This window comes from Falco naumanni, chromosome 3 (assembly GCF_017639655.2).
Source record: "Falco naumanni isolate bFalNau1 chromosome 3, bFalNau1.pat, whole genome shotgun sequence".
Taxonomy (NCBI): Eukaryota; Metazoa; Chordata; class Aves; order Falconiformes; family Falconidae; genus Falco; species Falco naumanni.
In genome coordinates, this window is record NC_054056.1 from 66826219 (window position 1) to 66851390 (window position 25172).

General features: G+C 40.5%; 1 protein-coding gene across 1 annotated transcript in view; it reads left to right on the top strand.

The window, feature by feature from the left end:
- TAF4B (TATA-box binding protein associated factor 4b) overlaps nt 1-25172 on the top strand; it is a 74344-nt gene that overhangs the window by 37294 nt on the left and 11878 nt on the right. Inside the window, exons 10-14 of the mRNA XM_040586670.1 lie at nt 1225-1397; nt 4133-4263; nt 10262-10387; nt 11414-11470; nt 23928-24047. Of these exons, the coding sequence (XP_040442604.1) occupies nt 1225-1397; nt 4133-4263; nt 10262-10387; nt 11414-11470; nt 23928-24047 (607 nt within the window). The remainder of the gene's footprint in view (nt 1-1224; nt 1398-4132; nt 4264-10261; nt 10388-11413; nt 11471-23927; nt 24048-25172) is intronic.

Sequence of the window (25172 nt, forward strand, 5' to 3'; positions counted from 1 at the left end):
ACTTCTTCCTGTTGTCAGTCAGAAAACAGCCTCTGAGAGATCCCATTTCACGTAAGAATGGCAAGTTTCTGGCTAACCGCTTGTTCGAGAGTGAGGTGTTTCCTGAAGATGAACTTTATCAAACCTTGCCAGAGAATACTTTTCAAGAGGGGTGTGTGTGCATTTTGGTTTTTTTTTTCTTTGTTTTCCAATTCAAAAGGCTTTCAGATTGAGTGTTTCCACTTGTCTGTATTAATACTAAGACTTTCTGGATTAGTCCTAAACCCTTGAAGTCACCGTTAGGGCGTTTGTGACTTTATGAAGCAAGAAGGCTTTCTCCTGATGATCTGAAGGTATTTGAAAATAACTTTGATCTTTTCACCGCCAAAGTCTTGCAAGTATGTTTCCCATATAAGATTCATTCAATATTTTTAATTTAAATGATCTTTTAAAAAAATAGCTTAACATGAGCTTTACCGTGATTATAACTAGTCTGAGTTGTTAGCCCTAGGTATGCCAGATTTGAGTTTTTATTTTGAATGCATATTCCAAAGCTGCTACAGCAGAATCCAGCTAATTAAGGGATGTTAAGTAGAGTTCTGCCGCTGTTCTTCATAGTGGAGAGGATGCTGTGCTTCTGTACAAAAATACTGTATGGTAGGACTGATTCAAAGGGGAGGATGTGGGTTGGTTCTAGTATATAGACAAAAGAGTGTGTATGTGTTCTATTTTAAGGGAACTCAGTGAAAGAAAAGCGAAGATCAGGTCTGTGCTAATAAGCTTGTGCTGTAAGCTTAAGTTGGTAATATAGGCATCTCTGAAAATGGGCTTTGTTTTAGTTCAATGAGTCAATATTCAACTTGATTCAACGCTTGCTTCTACCTGGTGAATTAAGAGGTTCAGAACAAATTTCAGGCTGTAAGAGCAGTGGTGCAGGGTGGGGGACTTGTGGGGACTTTCAATTCAGGTTTACCTCAGTCCTTGGTTTCTGAACTTGCTCAAAATTTCAGTTTCATATAAAGGATCTGTGTGCCTAGCAACTAAGGCATCAGTCAAGCTAATGTTTGAGGCACTTGACTGAAGTGTGAATGCTTTTAGGAGCTGTCTGTCCCTGTCCACGGCCACACTAAACATCTATTGGATAGGGGTAGCCTCCAAGATACATGAATATAGCTGTTTGTTGATAGTCAAGAGGCTTTTTCTTTATTCTGAACGAAGCATAAAATGTTGGGTTTTTTTCTTTAGTAGAGATGAAGATGACATAAATGATGTGACTTCTATGGCTGGGGTCAATCTTAACGAGGAGAATGCATGCATTTTGGCAACAAACTCTGAACTCATTGGTACAGTGATCCGCTCTTGTGCAGATGAGCCTTTTCTGTCCTCGGAAGCGCTTCAGAAGAAGATCTTGAACATAGGTGAGAGCAAAGCATACGTAACATATATATGGATGTAGTATTTCCTTGCCTGTTTCATCAGCCACCCTCCAATCTTTGAAGGATGAGCTAGAACTATTAAGATCTGCCATCTCAATTTATGTGTTTCTACCAAACCGTACTGAGTTTTTACTTCCCCTTGCAGGAAACAACTGTCTGTGAGGTGTTTTGGTTTTTGTTGTTTTTTTTTTTAATGGGGATAGCCTTAAGCACAAGTAGAAAAAAAGAAACGGGTGGTGCCACTTTAACATGTGAGAAGTGAACAACTTTATTATTCTTAAATTTAATGAAACACTTAACAACCGTATAGATGCTAGTGTCAAAACACTTCAGTGGGCTTTTCCCTGATGCATTACCCTGACTTTGTTAACAGTTTCTGCATTTCTCTGCCTGTTCAGGTATATCTACTTTATTGATCAACATTAGGACAAAGTTTCAACTGCCAATACACACAGGGCAGACCTTTGTTTATGACTCCCTCTATGGAAAAAACTTTCATTAGCTTTATAGAAAAGTGTTGTTAAAGCTCCTTGTCTGTATCTGTGAATAATACTGTGGAGTGTACATTGAATGCCTGTGACTGAACTGTAATAGGAAGTTTTAGTGTATGTATCATTTCAGCTGTTAGTTTCTGAGCAAAGTAATAACTGTTGCTTAGCAATGTTGTATTATGTCAGAGCAGGGAGCATGCGTTTGTATAGCACCACGCTGATTGGTACCACTGCAGTCTACTGCAAACTGGATGGCTGTTGCTCAACTCCTAGCTTGTGTCTCTCTTGCCATACTGGAACAGTGAGTTTTACAGCTGAGCATTCAAGAAAGCCTGCGGTTCATACATGCAGCCATAATTCTGTCACAGTGATTTAACTACCTGATCACGAAGTCTTTCTGTTTCTACACACAACTGGTTCTTAGTCCAAACTAAGCAGCTAGCCTGTGACTAGCATTTAACCTGCAAATACTACTTGCTAGCTCAATACATCCTGTGCCAGATGTGCCATCTGAGCTGTGTGGGGCATAGCTGAGTGAAGTAAGTGCTGTGTTACTAGTGGAAAAAGAGAAAATACAGAGAAAAACTGGTGCCTAGAAGATATACTTTAAATTCACAAGAGAGTTAACCAGTCATTCATAGGAAGTGGATATAAAGAAAACCAAAGAGCTCTACAAAAACATGAAGAGAAAGTACTTTTCTAGAATGATTTTCTGGATTGGAGTGTGAAAACAATTCATTGAAAGATAGAAGATACAAGCCTGGCTGTTTCATGGCTGGCATGGTAGCTGTTCCACATTAGTAATGATAATAATTCATGTCATAAATGAAATGCATTTTGATTGCAAGGAAAAAAACACTGTCGGGGAGTACAGCAATTCAGAAAATGAACACTTCTGCTTTTGAACAGAGCCCTCTGGTTTAGGAAGTGTGTGTGTGTGTGTGCAGGGAGGTCTTCAGGTCTGGAAGGGTTTTGTTTTGTCTTTAAGTTGGTGTTTCAGTATTCTGATAGTCTAGTGAGAAACTGATGAGGAAGTGCTGAAAGGTGCTTGAGCAAAATGAGCTTTGAACTCAGCTCATGAAAAGGCCGATGCTTATTGCCCAAGATCAAATAGTGGGAACACTTTCATGGTATCTGGGAAAACACTGTAGATTCTCCCTGTCTTGCGAGATTGTTATTCATTTTCAGTTAGAGTAACAAAGGCAAATGAAATAGATTATTAGGTTTTTTACTGTCTACTGTTTATCCATTCTTAACACTCCACTTGGTAATAAATACTGAAATGGGTTTTGAAGGCGTGCTGTATATTGCATCATAAAGTATTACAGCTGCTGTAAATGCAGCAAGGGGCAAGGAAAAGTGCTTCTGACAGGTACAGCATATGAGGCATGTGAAACTGCTGCCTGCCATGCCTACCAGGGAAAAGTCACTGCCATCCAGGTGTCTTGACGGAGTCGCGTTGAGTGATCGATGGTGTCAACCAGAGGAAGGCTTCTCTGTCAGCAGCCTGCAGCCGCAGGAAGGTTGCAGAGGTGATGCCCAGCTCTGGGTGCAGGGCTGGCACAGCTTTGCCTGGAGCTGTCGGCAGCCTCAGTCACAGCTGCTGAAACGCAGAGAGGCAGTGGCAGCCCGAGAGAAAAGGTTGAAGGTGATGGCATGATGACCCCAGCTGGATTTGATCTGTGTTGTCCGAGCTGCTGCTGTGGGATGGTTGAGTCTGTCTGCCCTGCGCTGGTCGGTCAAGGCAGGTGTGAGGGTCCCGTATGCCTGGAGTACGCTGCAAAAACCATCCCTGTTCATCGAATAAATGTCATGAGTTGTTAACAAGCACAGTGTCAGGCAGGGCAAAATGTAATTCTCCATTTTTTTTAATTACTGGAATTAACAGAATATGGCACTAATTTCTACGGCTACCGCTTCTCCCCCTCCCCGAACATGAAGCTTGATTTGTGTTCTTATTAACTTTGTCCTATAAATGACCTTGCAAGGAGAGTGGTTCTGGAGGCTAAGTGAAACAATGTCTATATTTTCTGAAGCTCCAGGCTAAGTTTTATTAATGTAATGTCTAAGATCTTTGAAGTTGTGACTTTACCAGGAAAATCATAATCTCCAAACCTTTATTCATAATGGGTATGACTTCCAGGGGGAACAGAATACCTGCTGTGCTAATTATTTCAATTATCAGCTACTACTAAAACACGTAATGGATTTTCTCTGCTTCCACAGGTAAAAGGCATGACGTTATGGAACTTAACTCTGATGTTGTGAACTTGATCTCCCATGCTACACAGGAGAGATTACGAGGGCTCCTAGAAAAACTAACTGTAATTGCTCAGCACAGAGTATCAAACTACAAGGTAAAGGAAATCATTAAGCAAGCTTTGCACCAAAGTTTTCCCTCTTTGCAGCCTTGAAGATAAACCTCTTCCAAGTATAGGCACATCATATGCAATATGTGCATTTTCAGTATCTACCAAAGGCTGGTTTTGTTTTAACTGTTTATAGCCTCTAACTATTCCTTATGTTTTCCATTCGACTTATTGGATAGGTGCTCTTAAAACCCAGCATAAGAGTAAATGCCTGCATTTATCCTCTTCTGTAGAGGTAGTGGCTGTTATACAAAATCTGTCTTGCATGCATAAATAGCATAAAGCTATTTTTGAATGCTCTTGGTGGTCGGGTTGATTTAGGGGTTTGTGTTTGCTTTATGCATTTACTTTTGGTGGAACTGCAGTGTTGGCTCAGTAAAAAGCCTTGGGAAACTGAATTGAAAATAAAGTTTCTTTATTTCACTTTCTGAAAAAAAAGTGCTCCGTGTGAAGGCAGAGACCCCTTTGATCTGAAAGCTTCCGGAACTTTTTTTCTGCCAGTGCTACTTAAGATTCCCTTTACTCCCTCTTGCATAGCTCCATTCAAATTAAGGTACGTTGGGTTTCAACAAGCCAGCATCCCTTAAGATGCTTGTATGGTACAAATAGGAAGCAATAACTTAAGTAGTGGCCAAAATAGCGCTCTCAGGCTTTTATTTGTCATCAATAATAAGATATTAGTCCTTACTTTCTTTCAATATCAAACTGTTTTAGAAAAAAAATTGGAAGTTAGAAGCAGATGTGTCTGTCAACTCGTAAGTCATTGTTTGTTTGATTTTTATTTTATTAAACAGGAACTTTATACTTAATGAAATTTAACAAGAGCGACTAACTGATGGGATGTGATGGGATAAGACTTATTTTTGTACTGAAGACTTCATAGGCTTTTAAGCACTGGAGAAGTAATAGTAAAAGCAGGAACTATTTGGAAACTTCCAAGTATTTGTACTGAAGTCTGGAACCATTGGACTGTGCTGTTCCTTGCCAGAGGAAGATGCAGTAGACAAAGAATTAATACAGAAAAAGTATAGAGTTTTTCTGAGAAGTCTTTAGAAATCTGGATGTGTTCTGTGTGGTCTCTTCAAAGTGGGAGATCCGACAGAGCTTGTGAGCAAAAGTGAGGTGGAAGCGAAAGTCCTGAGTAGCAAGTAGGACTTCATGTCTTGCAGACACCAAGGACAAAAGGGAATATTTTTGGACAGCGGGCTTGATAGGTCTGATTTCTTTCTCATTGAACTAAAGCAATAAAAAAAATGATAGGTTTTTGTCTGATTGAATTGCCAGAAGCAATGATAAGATTGTAAGACTGCAATAAGCTTGCTTTCTTTTCCTTTCTTCACAAAACCAAAACAAACAAAAAAAAGCAATGGGCATAATAATCCTAGAAGCAAAAGTACCCTCTTTCATTAGGAAGAGGGTATTACACTAAAGAGGAGTGTCCTACAGGGTTGCGTTTCTGAGTAATATTGTGAGAGATGCTGACAGGCTTTAGAAATCTGAAGTTCACGAAAAGAACCCTATGCGGTTTTGGAGCCCTGTTGTGTATTTATTTACACAGCCCTGTATTCTGCAGTGCTTGTCCTTGTCCTCTTTTTCCCTCTAGGCTATTGATAGGTACCAGTGTGCAATCTAGGCTCCATGTATTTCAGAGAGTTATCCAAAACCTTTCCAAGAGGATTGGTTGGTTGCCCTGTAAGTCTTTGTATTGTCCTATCTCCATTATAGAAAGATGGACAGTAATAGGGATAGGTGTGGCAAAACCAAGGTAATTATTGTTAGGGTAGAAGTTAGTGTAAAAAGCCAGTAATTCATGGGATCGTACTCAAGAAATTCTTCCCAGTTTGCTCAGCTTATGCCTAGCAGCTTATGTCTGATGGGTAGCCCTGCAGAGAGAGTGAGTTGGCAGGGTAAAAGCTTCATATCATGCCACCATGTAGATCTGCCAGCTTTTGCTCTTTCTTGGTAAAATTAAGGTGGGGGGGAAAGGATATATAATTGGAAGTTACTAACATAATTAGGATAATACTGTCATGGTTGTCTCCTATCTGAAATAGGAATAGCATTTCAGATTGTTGTAAGCTGTTTTCTGTGCTGTGACTGATGCAGTGCCTTTATATAGAGTATATATGGTAAGACCATAAGGGCAATTAGCTAGCTGGTTTGGTTCCTCCGCTGCTTCCCTCCCGTAATCTGGAAAAATGCTGAGGTGTAAAAGTATGCATGTAACATAAAAATGACACCCAAGACCAGAATTAATAATGACAACTAAACAGTACAGTGATTAAAAAATGTTTTTGATGTGGATGGATTCAGCACAGCATGAGGTGACTGCTGTGCTACTGTGTTTGGAGGCTATGAGCCCATGGCTTCCAGAGGCACAGTACGGTGCTGTGCTGTCAGCGTTGCTCTGTGACATTTTCCCCATGTGCAGTAGCAGTGAACGCTGCAACCTTAAACCGCACTATATGCGGGGCACTGTGGTTGGTGGCTGCATTGGTTTAAGGGGTAAACTCTAAATGCAGTGAAGGACTGAGCACTCCTACATGTGAAGACAGCCAGCCCCCTTCTACCCACCCTGTGCTGCCATCAAACAGCAGCGTGCAGAAGTAACTTATAACGGAAAATCTTCTGATTAACTTGGTTTAGGGGTTGACTATATTAAAACCAAAGCTTAATAGGTTCTCACATAGTAGCTAAGCCTCTGCAGCTGCCTATCCCTGCTCTGTCCTCAGCAAGGCTGTTCAACATGACTTAAACTATGACTTAAATTAGGAAGAAATTTTTTACTGTGAGGGTGGTGGGACACAGGAACAGGTTTCCCAGAGAAGCTGTGGATGCCCCATCCCTGGAAGTGTTCAAGGCCAGGTTGGATGGGGCTTTGAGCAACCTGGTCTAGTGGAAGGTGTCCCTGCCCATGGCAGGGGGGTTGGAACTAGATCATCTTTAAGCTTCTAAAGCATCTAAAGCTTTAAGCTTTAATCTTCCAACCCAAACCATTCTATGATTCTATGAAACTGTTGAGATTTCATGGGAGAACTGGTCTTTGTGGGATTCTTCCAACTTCTTTCCTGGTGGACTGGAGTGCAGCTTCCCTGTATGTGGCTTTTCCCTTTCTGCCCCTGGACGTGCAATACCATGGCATTAAACCACAAGTGCCTTAGGTTTCAGATTCATTTAGAGGTATGTGACAATCTAGGAAGTTGCAAATTGCAGGCAAGGCCTGTTCTGGAATTTGTTGCCAACTTTCTTCTCACTAAAGACATACCTGGGAATCCTTTGTTTCAACGTTACATGTTTCAGATATGTGTAAACCTAACAAAAATTTTGGTAGGAACTGGCTGTAGTCAGTTCTACTACTAAATTGTAGTAGTCAATTTAGTGCTCTAAAGAGTGTGTCTGTGGAGAAGTCTTGAGTGTACACTTTTTTTCTTTTTTTTTTTTAAGAAAAAATGTGTGGAGGAATGAATTTTATAACAAGATTGTATAGATGTACTAGTGTGCTGCTGTTGTGTGAAAGTGATAGCTTCTTTCAGGATAGCAGGAAGAACTTCCTTTCGCTTCTGTTGAACTCCAGATTAAATTTAGCTCAGTTAAAGTAAACCCAACTTTCTAAAGTTCAGCTTTGGCACATACAAATCTATCTGTTGTGGTTATTTGCTTTATCTATCGGTAAATTCTGGCCTCAATTACACTTGTACCTTTAGTTTTGTTGGGATTGTACTGTTGTAGTTGGGGACAGTTGGGCCTTATGTGAGGACATTAAACTGTTATATGGACAAACACTGAACCCAGTTTGGTTCATCATAACAGCAATAGCTACAAGTTATGGACAGGTATACAATATGTTTTCTGTCTGAACAATTCAGTGCTAATGGTCGCAGAGAAGAAGTTTGTTGAGTATAGGACAAAATATAACTGCAGGTGTTCCTTTTCTAAAACTTCCTGAAAAAAGGTAAACAGTTGTTGATGAGCTGAAATGCTGTTATGACTTCACCCATTTCTTGTCCTGTATAAGTTCATGGTAGGGCATTGGGGTGCTTCTGTCTGAGAGGCTTCCATTTCTAATTGGCGTAGGGTCTTGGATTTGGCTTTAAGAAATTGTGAGTATCTGACTCTGACTTTGGGCATTCCAAAGCAAAACACTTCTAAACTTTGGGAAAAAATAATCTTCTGGTAATACAGCTTTCTTTGTCCCTTTAAAAGGATTGCAGCGTGGTGGTGGATTATTATAAACTGCTGCTTCAAAACAAACCATACTAATGTACTGAGACTGACTCAAAGTAGCGTATGTTTTGTGGGGAGCAGTAAAAAAAAAAAAGTCTCGAGCAGTAACAGAAGAGGAGGAAAGGTTTGTTGGATTTCTTTACAGAGCCACAGACTCTGCTTGGGAAAGAAAGTCGTCTTGGTTGCAACACATGTTGTGGCCTGAGCCACAGCTGGTGATTCGTGACAATGTGGTGGCTCATTGAAAAAGACCAAACTTATTACCAGAAGAGAGTGATTGATTTCATGCTCTGTCTGGGTTGTGAGAGTTCAGATTTGGAGACAACGCTGCCCCACAAGAAGACTTTTACTTTCCCTCCAGCTTTTAAAAGTATATGACTGGATGTAGAAAGAAGAGTCTGAGTATAGTGTGCTTGAAAACTAAAAAATTTAGTAACTGAAGTCACTGATAGTCCATATACTGAAAATATAGCCTCGTCTATAATATAGCTGTAAAATATACTGTGTTTATTCCAGCATAGTTGTGTGTCAGGGTTGCCTCATTGAAGTAGGAGGTTGGAGCAGGGTAGAAGGAAGGGTTGCTGAAAGTATATTGTGTGTTTAGCTGGTAAAAACCCAAGGATGAATTTCTGAGGAAAAGACGAGTTCACAAAGCAGAGAAAGAAGTGACTCTGGGACGTAAGTTTAAGGGTGGTGCAAACAGGTGGCACAGATTCATCATCTAGAATGGGCCTCCTGCCTTGTTTTGCCTAATGCCCTCTGGCCAATGCATGGCTTAAATAGCCTGTCTTTGGAAGAGCCAGGACAGTAAAAACAAGCTTTTCATTGCCATTTGACCACATTTTAGACCTTTACTTTCTCTCTCTTCTTTCCTATCTAAAGTAAAGCTAAACTCAGGCTTTCCAGTGAGGGCAAAAATAGGATGAAAAATAAATGACTGTGTTATTTTTTTAGACCAAAAGGACTGCAGTCTTGTTTCAATGCATGTCTGGTTATTGTTGGAACTAGTCGTTAGTATTCACTAGCCGAGCTTTGTGCAGGGGGCTGGACCGGGCGGCTTCCACAGGTCACCTTTCAGCATAAACTCTTCTATGACTTGAGAGCATCTACTGAGGCAAAAATATGTATACCTAGAGCTATGATAAACCGTATATAATTAATCTCACTTTCCCCACCTCAAAGATTCGTTACTAGTTTTAAACTACTCCTATGCTCTGTAGGACCTCTTTTGGGAAACACCAGGTGATGCTTATTTCAAATTGTGGGTTAAATGGCTGAAACTGGAACACCAAAAGGTAGAAACTTAAGATACCATTTTTTTTTCTCCCTCTTTAAAGAGGAAAGGGTATGATGTTCTGCTGCTTTACAATTCTTTTTCTTTTTTTTTTTTTTTTTTTTTTTTTTTCTCTTAACATGTTCAGAAGACAGTCTTGTACATATGCTTACTGGATATGAAGTTGCTGTTTAAAACAAAATTTTAGCCTTTAGACTTAAAAGGCTTTATTGTTGTTATAGTCAATATAGATTAGATGTTGTTAATGTCACTTGTTCAATAACCTCTTACTAGTCACAGACACCAAGAAACATGCTTCAGTGGAGAGATGTGTAAATGACTACCTACCACCTGAAGTATTTCTAAAACAGCCTACACTTTTCAACTTTGAAAAAAAGTGGTGCTTTTTTCAGATTGTTCCCATTGGGTTTCTTAGCTTTAGTAGTCTATACAAAAGCCTGGTTATCTGTAAGAAACTTCTCTTTCCAGGGGAGCGATAGGTACATCGTATCTAGTGACACCAGAGCACAGCTGAGATTTCTTGAGAAGCTTGATCACCTAGAAAAGCAGAGAAAAGATGAAGAGGAGCGTGAAATGTTGCTTCGAGCAGCCAAGGTAAGAACTTCACTTGTTGCTTTCCAAGGAAGTAGCGGTGTCCTTTAGACTGGTGAACCATCTTCAGGTTTCTCCAATTTATGCTTTAAATGTAGTAACCATTAACCCTTAACTGGAAATCTGTAATGTTTAGGACAGGTCAGGCTATACAAAAAAGGATTTTAGCTTTTTGCATTCTTGAAAAAAAAATCATAAGAGTTCTTTCAAGTGTGTGGTAGGGTGAAATAGTCTTTTGACTTCTGGTCAAAATGAAATAAAAGAAGTATTCACATAGCCATAAATGTCCTTCCTGGTTCTGAAATTGGTATGTTTTTCTCCATATCTGTGTATGGCAGTGTTTGAAAATATGGGTTCGCTATGCTGGTTCAAGCTGGAGCCTGGCGAGATCCACTGGCATGCCAGGCATATTTGTTTTCTGTAGTCAGGGTCAGAGGGGCCAGCCTTGGAGCTGGTACTCTAGCATCCACGAATGCCTGATGAAGCCACTGCTAGTACAGAATAAGTACCCTTCTTCCCCCTTTCCTCCCCTCAAGAACAGGGGGGAAATCAGCAGATGTTGTTGCTCCATCAGATGTGACTTGATAATCTTCTGTTTGTTCGTTCTTTTTGGTTTTGTTTCAAGCTGAATTCTGGAGCCCCTTGGGTGGAAGCCTAATCTAGAGTTGAAAGACTCATGTTGTACTTGCGAGTACGACTCCCTTTCCTTCCTATACCTCCCGTCCTTTTTAAGTGTCTGCTGCTGACATGAACAACATCATGCCTAGACTGGACCTGACTGACAGTGTTAGCATCATTTTCAGCTTAATCTTGCTTCGGGCTAGAGCAGAGGCAGCCGGCCCAGATGAAGAGGGGGATGTGCGTATGTGCATGGAGGGGGAGGGAAGCCAGTCTGGATTGAGGCATTCACCCCTGCAGCTAAATCTTTCAATCACCAGAGAAAATTGTCATTTATTAAATATTTAACGGATAAGATGGTGTTTAGATGCCAGTAATTGCTATTCAATCTTTTTCCTCTTCCTTTGGTAGAGCCGTTCCAATAAAGAAGATCCAGAGCAACTGCGGTTAAAGCAGAAAGCGAAAGAGGTAGGACTTTCCAGTTACCATGCTTGCCTTTGTGTGTTGAGAGAAGGTTGGCAGCCCTGTCCTGGCAATTAGGTCAGGGTTTATTTTGCTGCTGCATACCATTTGCAGAGGCCTTGGGGAAGGACAGGAACTGCCACAGGCAAGGGCAGTGCTTCAAATGAGGTCAATGAATTATGAGCTCTTTTTTAACATTTTATTTTTGTAGTTTCAGTCCTGTCTAGAAACGGTCCTTTGTAAACTGCAGCAGTACACTTGGTAGGAATGTAATGTGGGATTAGAAAAAAGGGAAGGAAAAAAAAAAAGAAACTTTGAGATTTAGCATCTGGGACTGTACAATAGGCTACATTTTTCCAGGGTAATTGTTCGTTTTGTAAATCTGATACTGCTTATAATTCTTTGGCTGGGAGGCGGTACTGGGATTTAGTTTTAAATGGAAAACGCCTCTGGCTTTTAATTTTCTGGGCCCAGCAGTTTTCTGTTCTGGAATGGAGCCCTTGTTTCACACAGTTCATGTTTAGCTGCAGGGGTTTTAGTTTATAGCTTAGACTGGTTAAGCTTTTACTCCCAGAGGCCTCTGCATAGCAACTGTAGAAATCAACAAATAAGTTCATTTATGTCTGCAGCCTCCTCTCAGTAGCTGACTTTTTACATTTCCCAATATCCATTTCCTGACTTTTCTAGCCTGAGAGAAAAAAGCTCCACTAATTGGAGCTTATTTTAATTGAGCCTTAATATTGGATCTCACTGGAGTTGCCCCCAGAGCTACTGGGAACAGAATGAAATGAAAGTACCTAAGGTTGAAGACGTGTGTGCGTGTGTATGTGTGTGTGAAATTTTTCACTTGACCTACAGATTCTTTTCCCTGCTGAATAAATCATCAAGCCTGTTCACATTTCTGATTAAGGATCTGACAGCAGACGATAATAAAGACAATTGAGGTGTGAGACGTGTGATACAGAGCTGAAGAAATTGGTTTCTATAGTTACTTGACTGATTTCATGCAATTTTTAAGGATCTTTGTGCTAAATGAGAGTGATTTTCTGAGCAACCTTTTTCCTTAACTGTGCCTCTTGAACTATGAAATTTGTTGTTGCTTAACATTGCTGCACTTGGCTCCTAGGTGCCAGCAGCAGCAGCAGCAGGTTATTTATGAATGCTTTAAAGGCCCTTATTGTTTGGATTAATGTAGGAGCCCAGGCAAAACAAATGGAAATCCAGTAAAATAGTATTAGAATCAATGCTCTGGATTTGCACCATAGTAGAAGAAATTTGTAAAATAAGAGGAGCGAGAAGGAACTTGCTTTACTATCATATCTTTTAATTCTTTCTTTCTGCTTATAACTCTTTCTTCATGCTCACAATCTATGAGTACAAAGTTGCCCTGAAGCCCTTCCCAGTTTGCCTCTAGTGCCACTAGGATCAACAACCAGTGGGTGATGCTAATTTGTCTTGTTTTGTAGGTGGCTTTACCTCTGCATCATCTGGTTGTTTCTAGAGGTTCTTTCTTTTAATAAAACACTGCAAAGCAATTCATTTATGCAGGTTCTTTTCTCTTTTCCTCTGTACAATAATGTGTAGGATCTTGGAAAATATTCCATGACTTGACTATTTAGAGCAGAAAGAAATCAGGTATGTGTTTTGGGTCTTTTTTTAGATTGGTTGGTATTGTTAATGAGATCTCTTTAAAAGTGGCATATAGGTGTACAAAAAAGGAGCCATACAGAGCAGAGAAGGCATCTATGTTTAGTGCTTGTTGTTGTACTAAGTGGTTGAGTTCACTTCGTTCAGTCCATCTTACCTTGTGCCACACTAACACAGACTTCGTTGCACTTGTCCTGCATATTTCTCCATGCTGTGCTGCTCCCAGAGTGACGGTTTCCAACTGCTTCACCAAAAGAAGAGGAGGCAAATGTGCCTGTTGGGACAACACAGATCATTGCATTGGTACTGCCTTGCCCTCTGTCCTGCTGCTCATTCTCCTCAGAATGAGGCAGCCAGAACTTCTCCAGGCTTCCCATGCTGCATGGGAAACCCACCTCTTGGTCTCACAGATAAGAAAGCACCCCTGGCACATCTCCAGATTGAGTGGGAATGAGCCCAAATGCAGTTGGTCAGTTTGGTGCTTCATTGACAGTTTGGAGATAAATGGTCAGCACACACTTGCATTAAAAAAAAAAACTGCAAACATCAGTAGAGCTGGAATAACAGCAAAACAAAAATGAACAAATATTCCAAAGCTGAAACAGGTAATGCAGAAGCACAGTGTATACTGGGATGAAAGCCTGAAATGGCTCACCATTGTCTGTATGTCTTGTCATGTGATTATAGTCTGCTCCTAAGAAAACTTAGAAACTTGGATACCTCTGTCGGCTGAAATCAGATCCTTTCAAGGCCATTCTGGTTGAGTATCCACTGGAAAGCCTGATCTGATCGTCTGCTTATAGTTCTTTAGGAATGAATGTGAGCCTGCCTTCCTCAAAGCTGTTTTTTATGTTTTGGTGACCCCGGGGAGAGAGGAGAGGGGGTGTGGTAATGGCAATGGAGCATGTTCTAAAGCAAAGTGTCCCAAAATGCAGGGTGTACATCTTAACAATGGATACTTACAAATCCAGGATGTGCTGTCATCCAGCAGCTCGAGGCAACATCTTAACATTGCTGGAAGTACATCCAGAGACTCAGGCAGTGGATTCTTTTATCCAAAAGACTATACATAATTGCTGTGACCTTTTCATCCCTTTTTGCATGACCTATTGCCTCAAACTTCCCCTATACCAAGTCATTTACTTTCCTATATTCTTAGTCTATTTAGCTTGCTATGAGTTAAGGCTATTTACTTCCCTCATTCACCTGTTTCAGCAGATTTTCATACCTATGGAAAGCACACATTCCTTCTGAGACAGCTGCAAGGCTTGCCCCAGGCTGCTCCTTTGTGCACTGGAGAATTTTGTCCTTGCTTACCTCATGGGCCAGCTCTTTCTGCAATGGCATTCCTGAAGTCTGGGTAAATTACCCCCTGCTTTTCATTCAGCCTTATCTGCCTCTTCAAGCTGTGAGGATGCAGTCCTCGCATTGTTCCTGATGCTTGTACTTTTAAACCATAACTGTTTGTTAGGTGCTTTCTGCTATTTCCTCTTCTACTTTGAACTATACTTCCAGTTACAAAGGAAATGTTCAGTTGATGCAATTCTTGTAGCTGTATTTATAGTTTATCTCTGGCTTCATCCCTTTTCTGAAATGAGCTTAGTTAAAATTGAGTAGGTGTAGCATACTGTCAAATGCGCAAGCCTGCCATATGAACAGTGCGTTCCAGAAGACCTGTAAAAATGTCAGTATTAAACAGTGTGTACTGTAAATTTAAATAGAAACCCTGATCTTTTGTAGTTCTGTTTCTCATCTTCAAAAGTGAGTATGCTTGTACTATGGCTTCAGGAAACTTAAGGTTGAGTCTGGGCAAACCTTTCAGATTGTATGTGTGCAAGATTGCAGCTTGGGGTTGAGCAGGTGAACAGATACCATACTGGTAGCATCTTTGCTTATTCTGTAGGAACCACCTTCATTGCTGCTGTTACTTTGTGGCACCTTGCAGCATCTATCAGTTTATAAAGATGAGCAGCTGCATCTTGAACTCAGGGAGGGAGCGTGTGGAGCAAGCACCTGATGGACAGCAGACTTGCCTGCCTCATTCCTTGCTCTTCTAGCAGCTTTGTTCACTTAGGACTGCACAGGTCATCCCGGTCCCTAGTTCCTGCCTGCTTTATGCACTTTTGCATTTTACTGTTACAATTTTGACACAGATGTTAAGAGATGGCAGTAGATGAGATGCTGAGAAAATTCAATTCCTTTAGTATCAACTGACTAGGAGGAAAATAGCAAACCCAAGTTTTTTTTGTAGAGATAAACCCTATCAAAAATATTGAACAAAAAGCCTGCATGATTCCAGTGAGTTCCTAGGTGTTAGAGACAGGAATTTAGTTGTTCTCTAGTATCTTTTTTCAACTATAATCTTTTTTTTTCCCTTCTGTTTCATGTGTCCAGCCTAACTCTTTACCTTATTTCTTCTCACATTCTCAGTTAACAAGTAACTGTAACCTGATTCTTTGCTGCTCTCCCTACTGTCTCCAACTCAAATCTTCAAACTGTTTCCTTTTTCCCCCCATACCTCTTGTGCTGTTTCTATATCTATACTTCTGGACCTAATGGTTCAAATTCTTTAAGACCACTGTTGTGGCAGGGAAAAAGGGAGGTCCCTGGTTAACCATAACCTCTAAAAAAAAAAAAGCAAACAAGATGCTGCAAGCAAAGTAAGATCTCATCACAGTCAGTTGGCTTTTTATGAGCCTTCAGTGACATCCTGAGAGCCTCTGCTTAATTATCTGATTTATATTATCTTCCTTGTTCCATAGTGTTTCCTACCTGCTTCTGCGTGTTTTTTTTGGGGGAAAAAAATTAAAAAGGCATGATTATTGAACAGACATAAATTTTGTTACCTGCAGCGTGGCCCTACCTATCATCAGAGATTTGGTCTGTTACAAGTCTCGCAGAAAGTCAGGGATGGAAGTCCTGTAAAGTGTTTGATTATCTAGTAGACTGAAAACTAAACCAAAGCCCTGTTTATGTGGCATTCATGTTGGTGTTTTGAAGGAGCGTAAGGAAAGATCAGCTGAGATACTCTGTCAGATATCCTAAAACCAGCTGGCTGGAAGATGATAGCAACTGTCTTTATCTAGTGAAAAACAAAAGCCCCACCTCAAACTCCTTAAAGCCTGTTCATGACTTTTCAAATAGCCTTTTCTAAGTTTCTCTGAGAGACTATAATGGACATATAACCAGCTGAAAGTGTGGCCTTGGGTTAAAAAATTGCTGATAGAGGAAATTTTAGAATTAAAAGCACAACAAAAGGATGGTAATAGAGAGCCAGAGAGTTCTGTGCCAAGAACAAGTGTTGGGTGGACCGCACAATGAGATTGAGAGACCTGCAACTGGAAGATAAGTCTTAAATGTTCTCTAGCTTTGAGGCCCCCAAGAGTGAGTAAATGAATATGCAGTGTTACAGCAGCTGAAAATCACTTGAAATATCATGAGTTTGGAAGAACTGTAATTGGGTTTAAAGTGATGTCTTGCAAGGGCTGGACGCTGCTGTCCCATTGTGATAGTGCAGGTATATTGATGGTCACTGAGTGGTCTGCTCGCAAGTAACAGCACCTGAAACAAAAACTACAGAATATATTGCTTTTTTATGGTGTGCTGTAGCCTTTTCCTTGGCCTTGCAACAAAAATAGCCTAGGCAGTGTCTGAAAACAAATAGAGAGCTTGATGCTGGTTGTTAGAACCCAGGAACTTCCCTGGTCCTCCAACTAAAGCAAGCTGATGGGACTGCACAGGGGAAAGCATGCTCCAGGTGTTCTAGAATACACAGAAATGCATCAGTAATTGTTAAATGAAACAAAAAAAACTGATAAAAAGCAATATATGCCACGCCTGGGAAATTTAACAAGAACAGGAAAAATAAGGAGTCAGGAAATCACTGCACCTTCGATTTTTTTCCCTTTAATTCTTGTGGAGAGTTAATTATTCATATATTAGGAATGTCAGATATCAACTGATTTTCCTATGGATATAGTACTTCATGGCTATCATGGAAGAATTTTCTGTTGTTCTCCAGAATGTCTTATTGCACCCTTTCGTTCGAGTCAGACAAGGCACCTGGTCATTGGGGGGGACAGCCACAGTCATGCCTGTTCTGCCACTGAAGCATGTATGTGGAATATTAACCCTGAAAGAAGTCTACAGTATTGCATACATCTCTGCTCTAAGTTAGGACTGCATATCAAACCAGCACATACTGTTCTGCTTTTCTGCTGTTAAATCTAAATTACAACAGAGGGAAAAGTCAGTGGAAACTAATTGTATGGCTAATTAAAACAGTTTGAAAGGAAGCAATTGCAAGAAGAGAAATTGCATTATAGGCAAGAGGAGAGGATGGTAAATGTTTAAATATGCAGCCTTCAAATGTCAGTTTTCCTCAGAGAACGTCCCCCATATGAGAAGTCTGCTATTCAGCTGCGTTCAACCTGTAGGGCAGAAAATTTTGTGTAGGAAAGGTAGAGGCTGGAGGCAGTAATGCTCATTGAGCTTTATGACAACCAGTGCAAGAAGCTTGGGATTGAAAACAGATTTTTAAGGTTTATTTTTCATTTTCGTCACAAGTTCTTTAAAATGCTTAAAGGGAACGTGAAAAAAAATTGGAGTGCTTTCTTCCAAAGACAATGAAGGGAGAAGCGACAGAGTAGAAAACTTTCAAAGCCCTAAATGGAAGACACAATGAAACCCAGTGAAACTTTGAAAAAGCAGGTCAGGAAAAAAAAAATGGATAGAAAAAGGAGAGAAAAGTCGGTTCAGTGGGGTTAGTGACCCTACTTAAAAGGTACCTCAATATTTTGTTCTTTAAAAATAGACAGTAAAGAGTAATAGTAAAGACCCATGTAGATGTTCAGGTTCCTTTTTCACTGATGCAAGCTAGAAAAAAAAGAAAAAAAAACGTTGTTAACTTGCCAGAGTTGTTTTGACTTACTTTGAATTTTAATATTTATTAATTTATTGTTTAATTTCTGTATTGTGGAAGCTGAAAGAATCAGGGACTTCTTTTGAATGCCTATATGCTTTGCTTTTTCCCCCACAAGTCTTATACAAATTCTTGTTCATCTGCTTCTAGTGCTTTTATTACTCCTGATGTACTTATTGCTGGATAGCACACATAACCCTTAGGCATACATTAACTTGTCTTCAGCCTTCCCTGGTTTCCTATCCTGCCCATTCTCCTGTTACTTTAAATATTTATATTTAATCTGCCCCATACTCTTATCAGCCTACAGTGTCGTATGTGGAGACATCCCCACTTTTTGCATGATATTATGTCCAAGATATTGGGCTTACACTTTTTAGTCTTTCTTTTATATTAATTATAACAGAGTCCAGAACCGTGGTGTTTAGCTTCCCTGTCTATCTTACCAGCATTTCTTCTGAGCTCATTTACATCTTGTATTTATTTGTTACTGCATTGTCAAGACACTTTTTTGGGGGGGGAGTGGAGTGGGGGGGCTTCTAAACATAAGTTCCTAGCACTTAAAACTGAGAAGCAGAGAAAAGAAATCTCTCTTTATTTGTGCATATGCTTTGTTATGTGTATTTGTGTATATACTTTTCCCACTTCTGCAGGAGCTTCAATATACAGCGGTATGAATTTATTGGGGTGCGTGTCATCTGCCAGCATCGTGCTGGATAAGTGCCACCTGTTTGGCTTTTCTTTAACCTCAGCCCTGTTACAGCTCTGTGAGCCCTGGCTAATGCAGATGTTTAATTTCTCATCTCTACCTTCAGAAAAACCTTCCCTGGTAAAACTGTTCTTGAGGATCTAGAGAGTAAAGGTTTCATGTGCTTTGTCTTCTATGAAGGCTTATAACAAATACATGAATCCTGTTCTGCTCTGGGTACTTTGTGACCAGACACGAGGGCTTTCATTAACTCCTTTTCCAATGTGAGCATGTATTCTGCTAGGTAGCTCTCCTTTCCCCCCTTGTTCAATAATGCAGCCACCTGCTGCTGTATACATTTTCTTGGGTTGCATTCAAGGGATTTTTCCTGTTCAGTGAAAATCTTGTGAGATTTGCATAACTTGAATTATCAGAGGTCTGATAATGCAGACAACCACCTACCACGTACTGCATAACCGAAAGAGTTTAACACCAGCTTGCAGTATTGCTTAAAAAAAAAGTCTCATTGTCTCGTAGCTGAAGTACTTCTTGTCGTCTTATGCAATTTGAAATTTAATTTTTAATATTGAATTGCCACAAAAATGTCGTTGGTGTAGCAGTAAAATAGATTTTTCATATTTTCTGAAATGGGGAGTGTGAGACGTAAGTGAGAGAGAATTTCTGTGAGCAGGAAAAGAAATATTTTTCTCAGTAGAGGATTGAGTGAAGAACAGAGAGGTCAATTTTAAAACCTTTCATTTTGTGTGATTACAGCCATGCTGCAAATGCCATTTCTCTATAAGGGAGGACTTTAAAACATACCTTACTTCTTGATTTGTGCTGCAGGTCAGATTAACTAAAATGGTTATTGTGTCACCCTAGAGATTCCTGCTTGCTGCAAGACCAGACTTTAAACCCTATTTTTATTATTAAAAAGGCCAGCAGCAACAAAGACTATTTTACAAGTTCTGAGACGTTTTCATAGCAATTTGATCTTTATGCACAGGTTTTTAGAACTCTTTGTACTGTGATTCTTAGTATATGTAAAAATTGGAAAGGGGGAGAAGGAACATGAATGTTCATTTGCCTCTTGCCTGGAGACTGTCCCCTCTCAGTGCCCTTCTTGAGGAATGAATTTTGAACAGAACATGTGTTGGACTCCTATGTTATGGTGGAACAGCAGCATCTTTCAGCAGATGAAGAAAATTGGGTTGAGGGGAAACCTGCAAGTTTCTAGGTCCAATGTTTGGAGCAGGTTCCCTCTGCTCCTCTTGAATTGCCATTACACGGTCCTGTCTTCAAGAGAAAAAAATCATCTGTTTTCAAGACACGTATGTCTGGATATGACGTTTTCTATTTGTATCCTATTTTAGTCAGAGACACCAACATTAATAAAACTGACCTCTAGAAGGGCAACAATACTAGATGCAACTTCTCTATGTTATATTTTAATAAAGTGTGTATACTACTTTTACTGTCTTTCACTTGCTGCAGTGATCTTTCTGCCCTAACTTGTGTGCTACGAAACTGTGAAAGATTTGACTCAATATAGTTGCCTCTTGCTCTTTCCTAATCTTGTTTGGGAAAATCTGGCATTAGTTAGCCAGCCAGTATCCTCTGGTATCCCTTGACGTTATCTGCCTGTCTTCTCCTTATCCTGTGCTTTTAACTGCTCACACAATGTTTGGACGTTAAATCTCCACTTCTTAATGGAACAAAACTTGATGAAAAGATGATTTTTCTGGCTTCAGCAGGGTAATTTGGATGCCTGCCCATATCGCTTAATGGGGATCTGTTGAGTCCATTATGGAGATTGAGTGTTTAAATTCATTTGTCTTAATTATGTTCTCAGAAAAATCCCCAAGATGTCTAGAATGCAACAAGACTATGTTTTCTTTTTCCCCTTTTGCTCCAAAACCCTGGTGAGGTTCTGCTTGATTTGAAAAATCCTTTTGCTGGTTACGAGGTGGAAAAAGTATTGGGGAGATTAGGTGATTGTAATGACAAACCTTTCTGTCATAGTCTTGGGAACTGCTTGGTCGAAGATGCATCAGTTCTGGTCCTAGAAAGCACTTCTTTTTCATACCATCCACCAAGTGTCAACCTGTCCTTTGTATCGGTGGGTTTTCTGCCAGCACTGCCCTCCAGCAGCAGTGTCCTCACTCCTGCAGGGTGTCTGAGCTGACAGCATGCTTTGTCAGCTTGAATTGCATGGGGTGGATGGTGATGGTGCCCAGGCGCTACCCAGTCCTCAGCCAGAGCAGTGTTCTGGTAGTCCACCAAGAGGCACTCAGCCCACCCGGTCCCCTCCACCCCGTGCTGATGCCAACCCAAAGCCCCTTTGATATTTAATTCATAGCTCTGCCTGTTGTCCTCGGTCTTTACCATGGCTGCCTGTCAATATCAGCTGTGAAAAGGAGGAGTGGTGGTGGTGGTCTTGTTTCAATGCTGCTTCAAGCCACCGACCGAATGTTCAGCAGCCACCAGTTTTTGACGTGTTTAACTGCGGTGAAGCTGGTTTGTGTGTGTTTTGTAGTGTTGATGGAGAGGGGGGGATATGTTTTCCAATGACTCTCAGGGATGGAAGTACAAGATTAAGCTAATAAAGGCTTTTGCTTTCTTTTTCGTTTTAAGTTTAATGGTTTTAAAAGTCCTTTTCGCTTTAAGTAAAGCAAATCCTCTGTCCCCTTCTGGTTTTCTTTGCCACTGGAGCCTTTTGGAATATAATCTGCCCCCAGAGGGATGCCATGTGGGTGGCATGTTGTAATGCCGCTTCTCATGACAAGACTGGTGTACATGCAGCTGCCGTGATAACTAAACTACACTGCTGGCAGGAAGGTGTACTTCTGCAGGGATGCTCCATAGCTGCCTGGGAGTGGGGATGGCCGGGCAGCTGGGGCAGGAGTCAGCACCTGCCTCTGCCAAAAGAATCTCGGCGTTTTATTGCTCGTCGTTAATCAAGGGAGTGATGAAGACATCACATGAAACACTAAGGCTTAGAAACTTTTTAAGTTACTTTTTTAGATTTAGTCTTATTTTCTCCCATCCCTGATTGGTTGTAACTTGTTCCTGAATATAAAATATACGTATTTAAGACTGAGATTAAAGGGAAGTTTATCTTAAACATTTTATGCCAGTAGCCTGGCTGGAGGTAACCTGGGACAATTGCAGAACAGTAGTAGTTTTCAAGTTTAAGGGACATAAAACCTTAAAGTCTCTAAAATGTTCTTGAAAGCAACGCCATGTACTTTGAAAAAACAAACAAAACCCCATTCAGAACTGAATGAGTTCTGATAAATAAGGTTATACATGTTTACACTGCATGCAAAAAGCAAGAACAGTGTTGTGTGGTATGTGAATGATTGTATCTAGCACTGAAGAAGTACTACTACATTTCTGTAAGCAAAAGCCTACATAGTGTGATCAAAGCTGATTTGTAATAGTGTTTTTATAACTAAGGCATTTCTCTCACCTTCCAAAAAAGGAAAACCACCAACCAAACCCCCAAAACAAGTAGTCTCAAAATATATATGTCAAAGTTTTGCATTCTGTGATTTCTACTGAAAAATCTTGAGCGTGTGTATAGTTTGAATCTTACATGAGAGGATGTCTTTTGAGGAATCTGGTACTGAAGCACTATTTTTCTTTAAGTAGCCTAGCTGCTGCAGTACTTGATGGGAACCTGCCAGCATCACTAATGTAAGAAAGAATGAGTCTACCGATCTGAAATAAAATAAGACTTGCAAAAAAAACCACCCAAACTCCACCCAACCAAACATCCCTCCTCCCCAAAACACCACAGTATATATTTATTGTGGATTTGTCTCTATTTAAGTAGTAGCAAATGGTGGACTAATGCTGTGTAGGTGCTACAAGCTCAGTTCTTAACAGCTGAATTTCTCTTCTCAAAGTAGGCTGTCGGAGAACTGAAAAGCAAGCAAAATCATACTGTATTGCAAACTTAGAAAAACATCTGTAGTGACTAGATGAGGAATTCCAATTAATTGTTTTTGTGCTTGTAGGTGGGAGGAGGGGAGTGTAAGGGAGGCAAATTAGCTGCTTTGCTACCATGACATGGCAGTACTTTCTTTAAAGATGTGCATGCAGAAAATTCCCATCTGAACAATTTTTTAAGTCCTGGGAATGGGGAGCACATGGGCTAATGAGCTGTTCTAGTGGCGTGTCAGATCATCTAAGAGTTAACATCAAACCCAGAGGTTTGTGTTTAAGGACAAACTCGACCTGAGCAAATAGAAAAGCTTCCAGAGCGAGTGAGCACACTCTACTCCATCTATATTCCAAGTTGGACAGCTGGTGGATCTGAAAGCAGTGTGGTTGTATTAATAAAGCGGCTAAGCCAAGCTAGTAAGTGTTAGGAGCAAGCTTGATGGGTTGAGCTCCAGAGCAGCTGGCAGAGCAGCAGTTATATCGAACAGAATGAAGTAACGTGTACCTCAAAACACAGACGTAAAACTTTTTTAAAATTCTCTTGACTGTGGGTTTCTCTCCTATCCCAACTTTATCTAACCCAGGCAGCGGTTTTTTCTAAGGATTTGTGTGTTGAACAGTTTTTACAGGTGAGTGAAAAGAAATATGTGCAGTGTATCTCTTAACTTGCTGCAGATATGCCTGAACATTCAAGTTACGTACTGGGTAAAGAAAAAATATTGGTGAACTGACAGCATCCTGTTCAGTTGGATAGTAAAATGTTTCAGAATGCAGTATTGAATGCTGGGTTTGGGTAATACAGCATGAAAACATTGAGTGTCTTGCTTGTGCAGTCATGAATTGAGATTTTATATTAAGAATGTGCCCAGTTTGCAGAACTCTGTGACTTCAATTTCTAAATACTAATCTGGCCTCATAAACCAATTCTGATCAATATTTTCTGTTAATCAGAAATGGCAAAGCTTACAAGCAGAGGAACCAGCAGCAAGGCTCCTGTTAAGGCTCTTTTGATACCACAGCACAGTCTCCATAGAAAGTGTTACTTAAACAGTGCTATCTATAGGGCCGTTAGCGTTTCAAGGCTCTAAGTGTGCCTGAGTATGGGAATCTGTCAGAAGTATCCAGAAAGACAGGAAAAGATGCTGTGAAATACATTTTTCCGTAGGGACTGCAGAGCTGTCTGATGCCGCCCTAAAGACAGCGAGACTGTTAGGATGTTGTATATCGTGACTAACGTAGGTGTTTTCTTTTTAAATTAGATGCAACAGTTGAAGTTAGCACAAATGCAACAGAGAGAAGCCAACCTCACAGCTTTGGCAGCCATTGGACCAAGAAAGAAAAGACCGTTGGATTCATCAAATGTTGGATCTGGACTGGAGGTATGGAGATGGCTTGCAATTACTTGGATGATGTTGTATTTTAGCCTGAATTATTTTTATCTTTCCCTGTATGAGGAAGTGGGTATTCTTTTACACTAAATGGCTGGTTATGTACTGTAAGAAAAGCAGTCTCTGTGTTAGATACTTGAAAGGACTGTTTCTGGTAAATCTGATGGGGATGTCTAATTGTGTTATAGGCGGAACTGTGGATAAGAGCACTGCGTGTAAAGGACTGAATGAAATGATGGCTTAGAGAAACTTCCATCTGCGGTGGAGGGTAGCGAAGCTTTGGTGGTTTTTTGCAACAGCTAGTTGTCATGGCCCTTCAGTTGAACTTATGATGACTTTTTTCCCACGCACAATGCATAGGAACTCTTAAATATACTATGAGCTCACCTTGGCGAGATCCCCCCCGCAAAGCAATAAATAAATAAATAAAGCTAGACCATTCAGTTCCTGCAGTGAGCCAGCTCACCGTTTCTGGCTCACGCTGCATTTTAAAAGTACCTTGAAGGTATTTTTACCAAATCTTGGTCTGAACAAATCTCTTAATGTTGTGCTGGATATTAACTGTTTCTGGGACCTGTGAAGCTTGCAGAGCTGCAGTTCTTTCCAGGGAGACTGGCAACCATCAGCATCTTGGCTGGAGACAGGAGAAATGTGCTGTGGGCTGTCATTCAAGTGTTGTTGCTGTTTTGCCCCTCTTTCTCATGAAGTCTTGATATTGCTCAAGTAAATGGCTGGTTGGCTACTGACCCAAGCATAGTGAGCAGGGACCTGGAAGGTAACTTGTGCAAAGGAAGTGGTGGTAAAGTTGTCCTTTCTGATAAAACTTAAGTTTTTTTTGTTCTTGTGGCCTAGGAAGCTTAAATAGATGATGTTAGGATTGAAATTGCTCTGGTGGTTTTGCATACTGGAGTCTGGAAGGACCTTGTATAAAGCTCAGTTATTTGCAGCGTAACTGAGACAGTGGTGGCACTTGTCCCGTAGGTTTTCCTTCAGCCTGGACTGTGACAAGAACCCTCTCTAATGAGATGGGATAGACGTATTTCTCCGATTTATTTTTTTTCTGACGTGGAGACACAATTAGTTCCTTGAACACTCCCCATTTACTTCAAGTAAAGT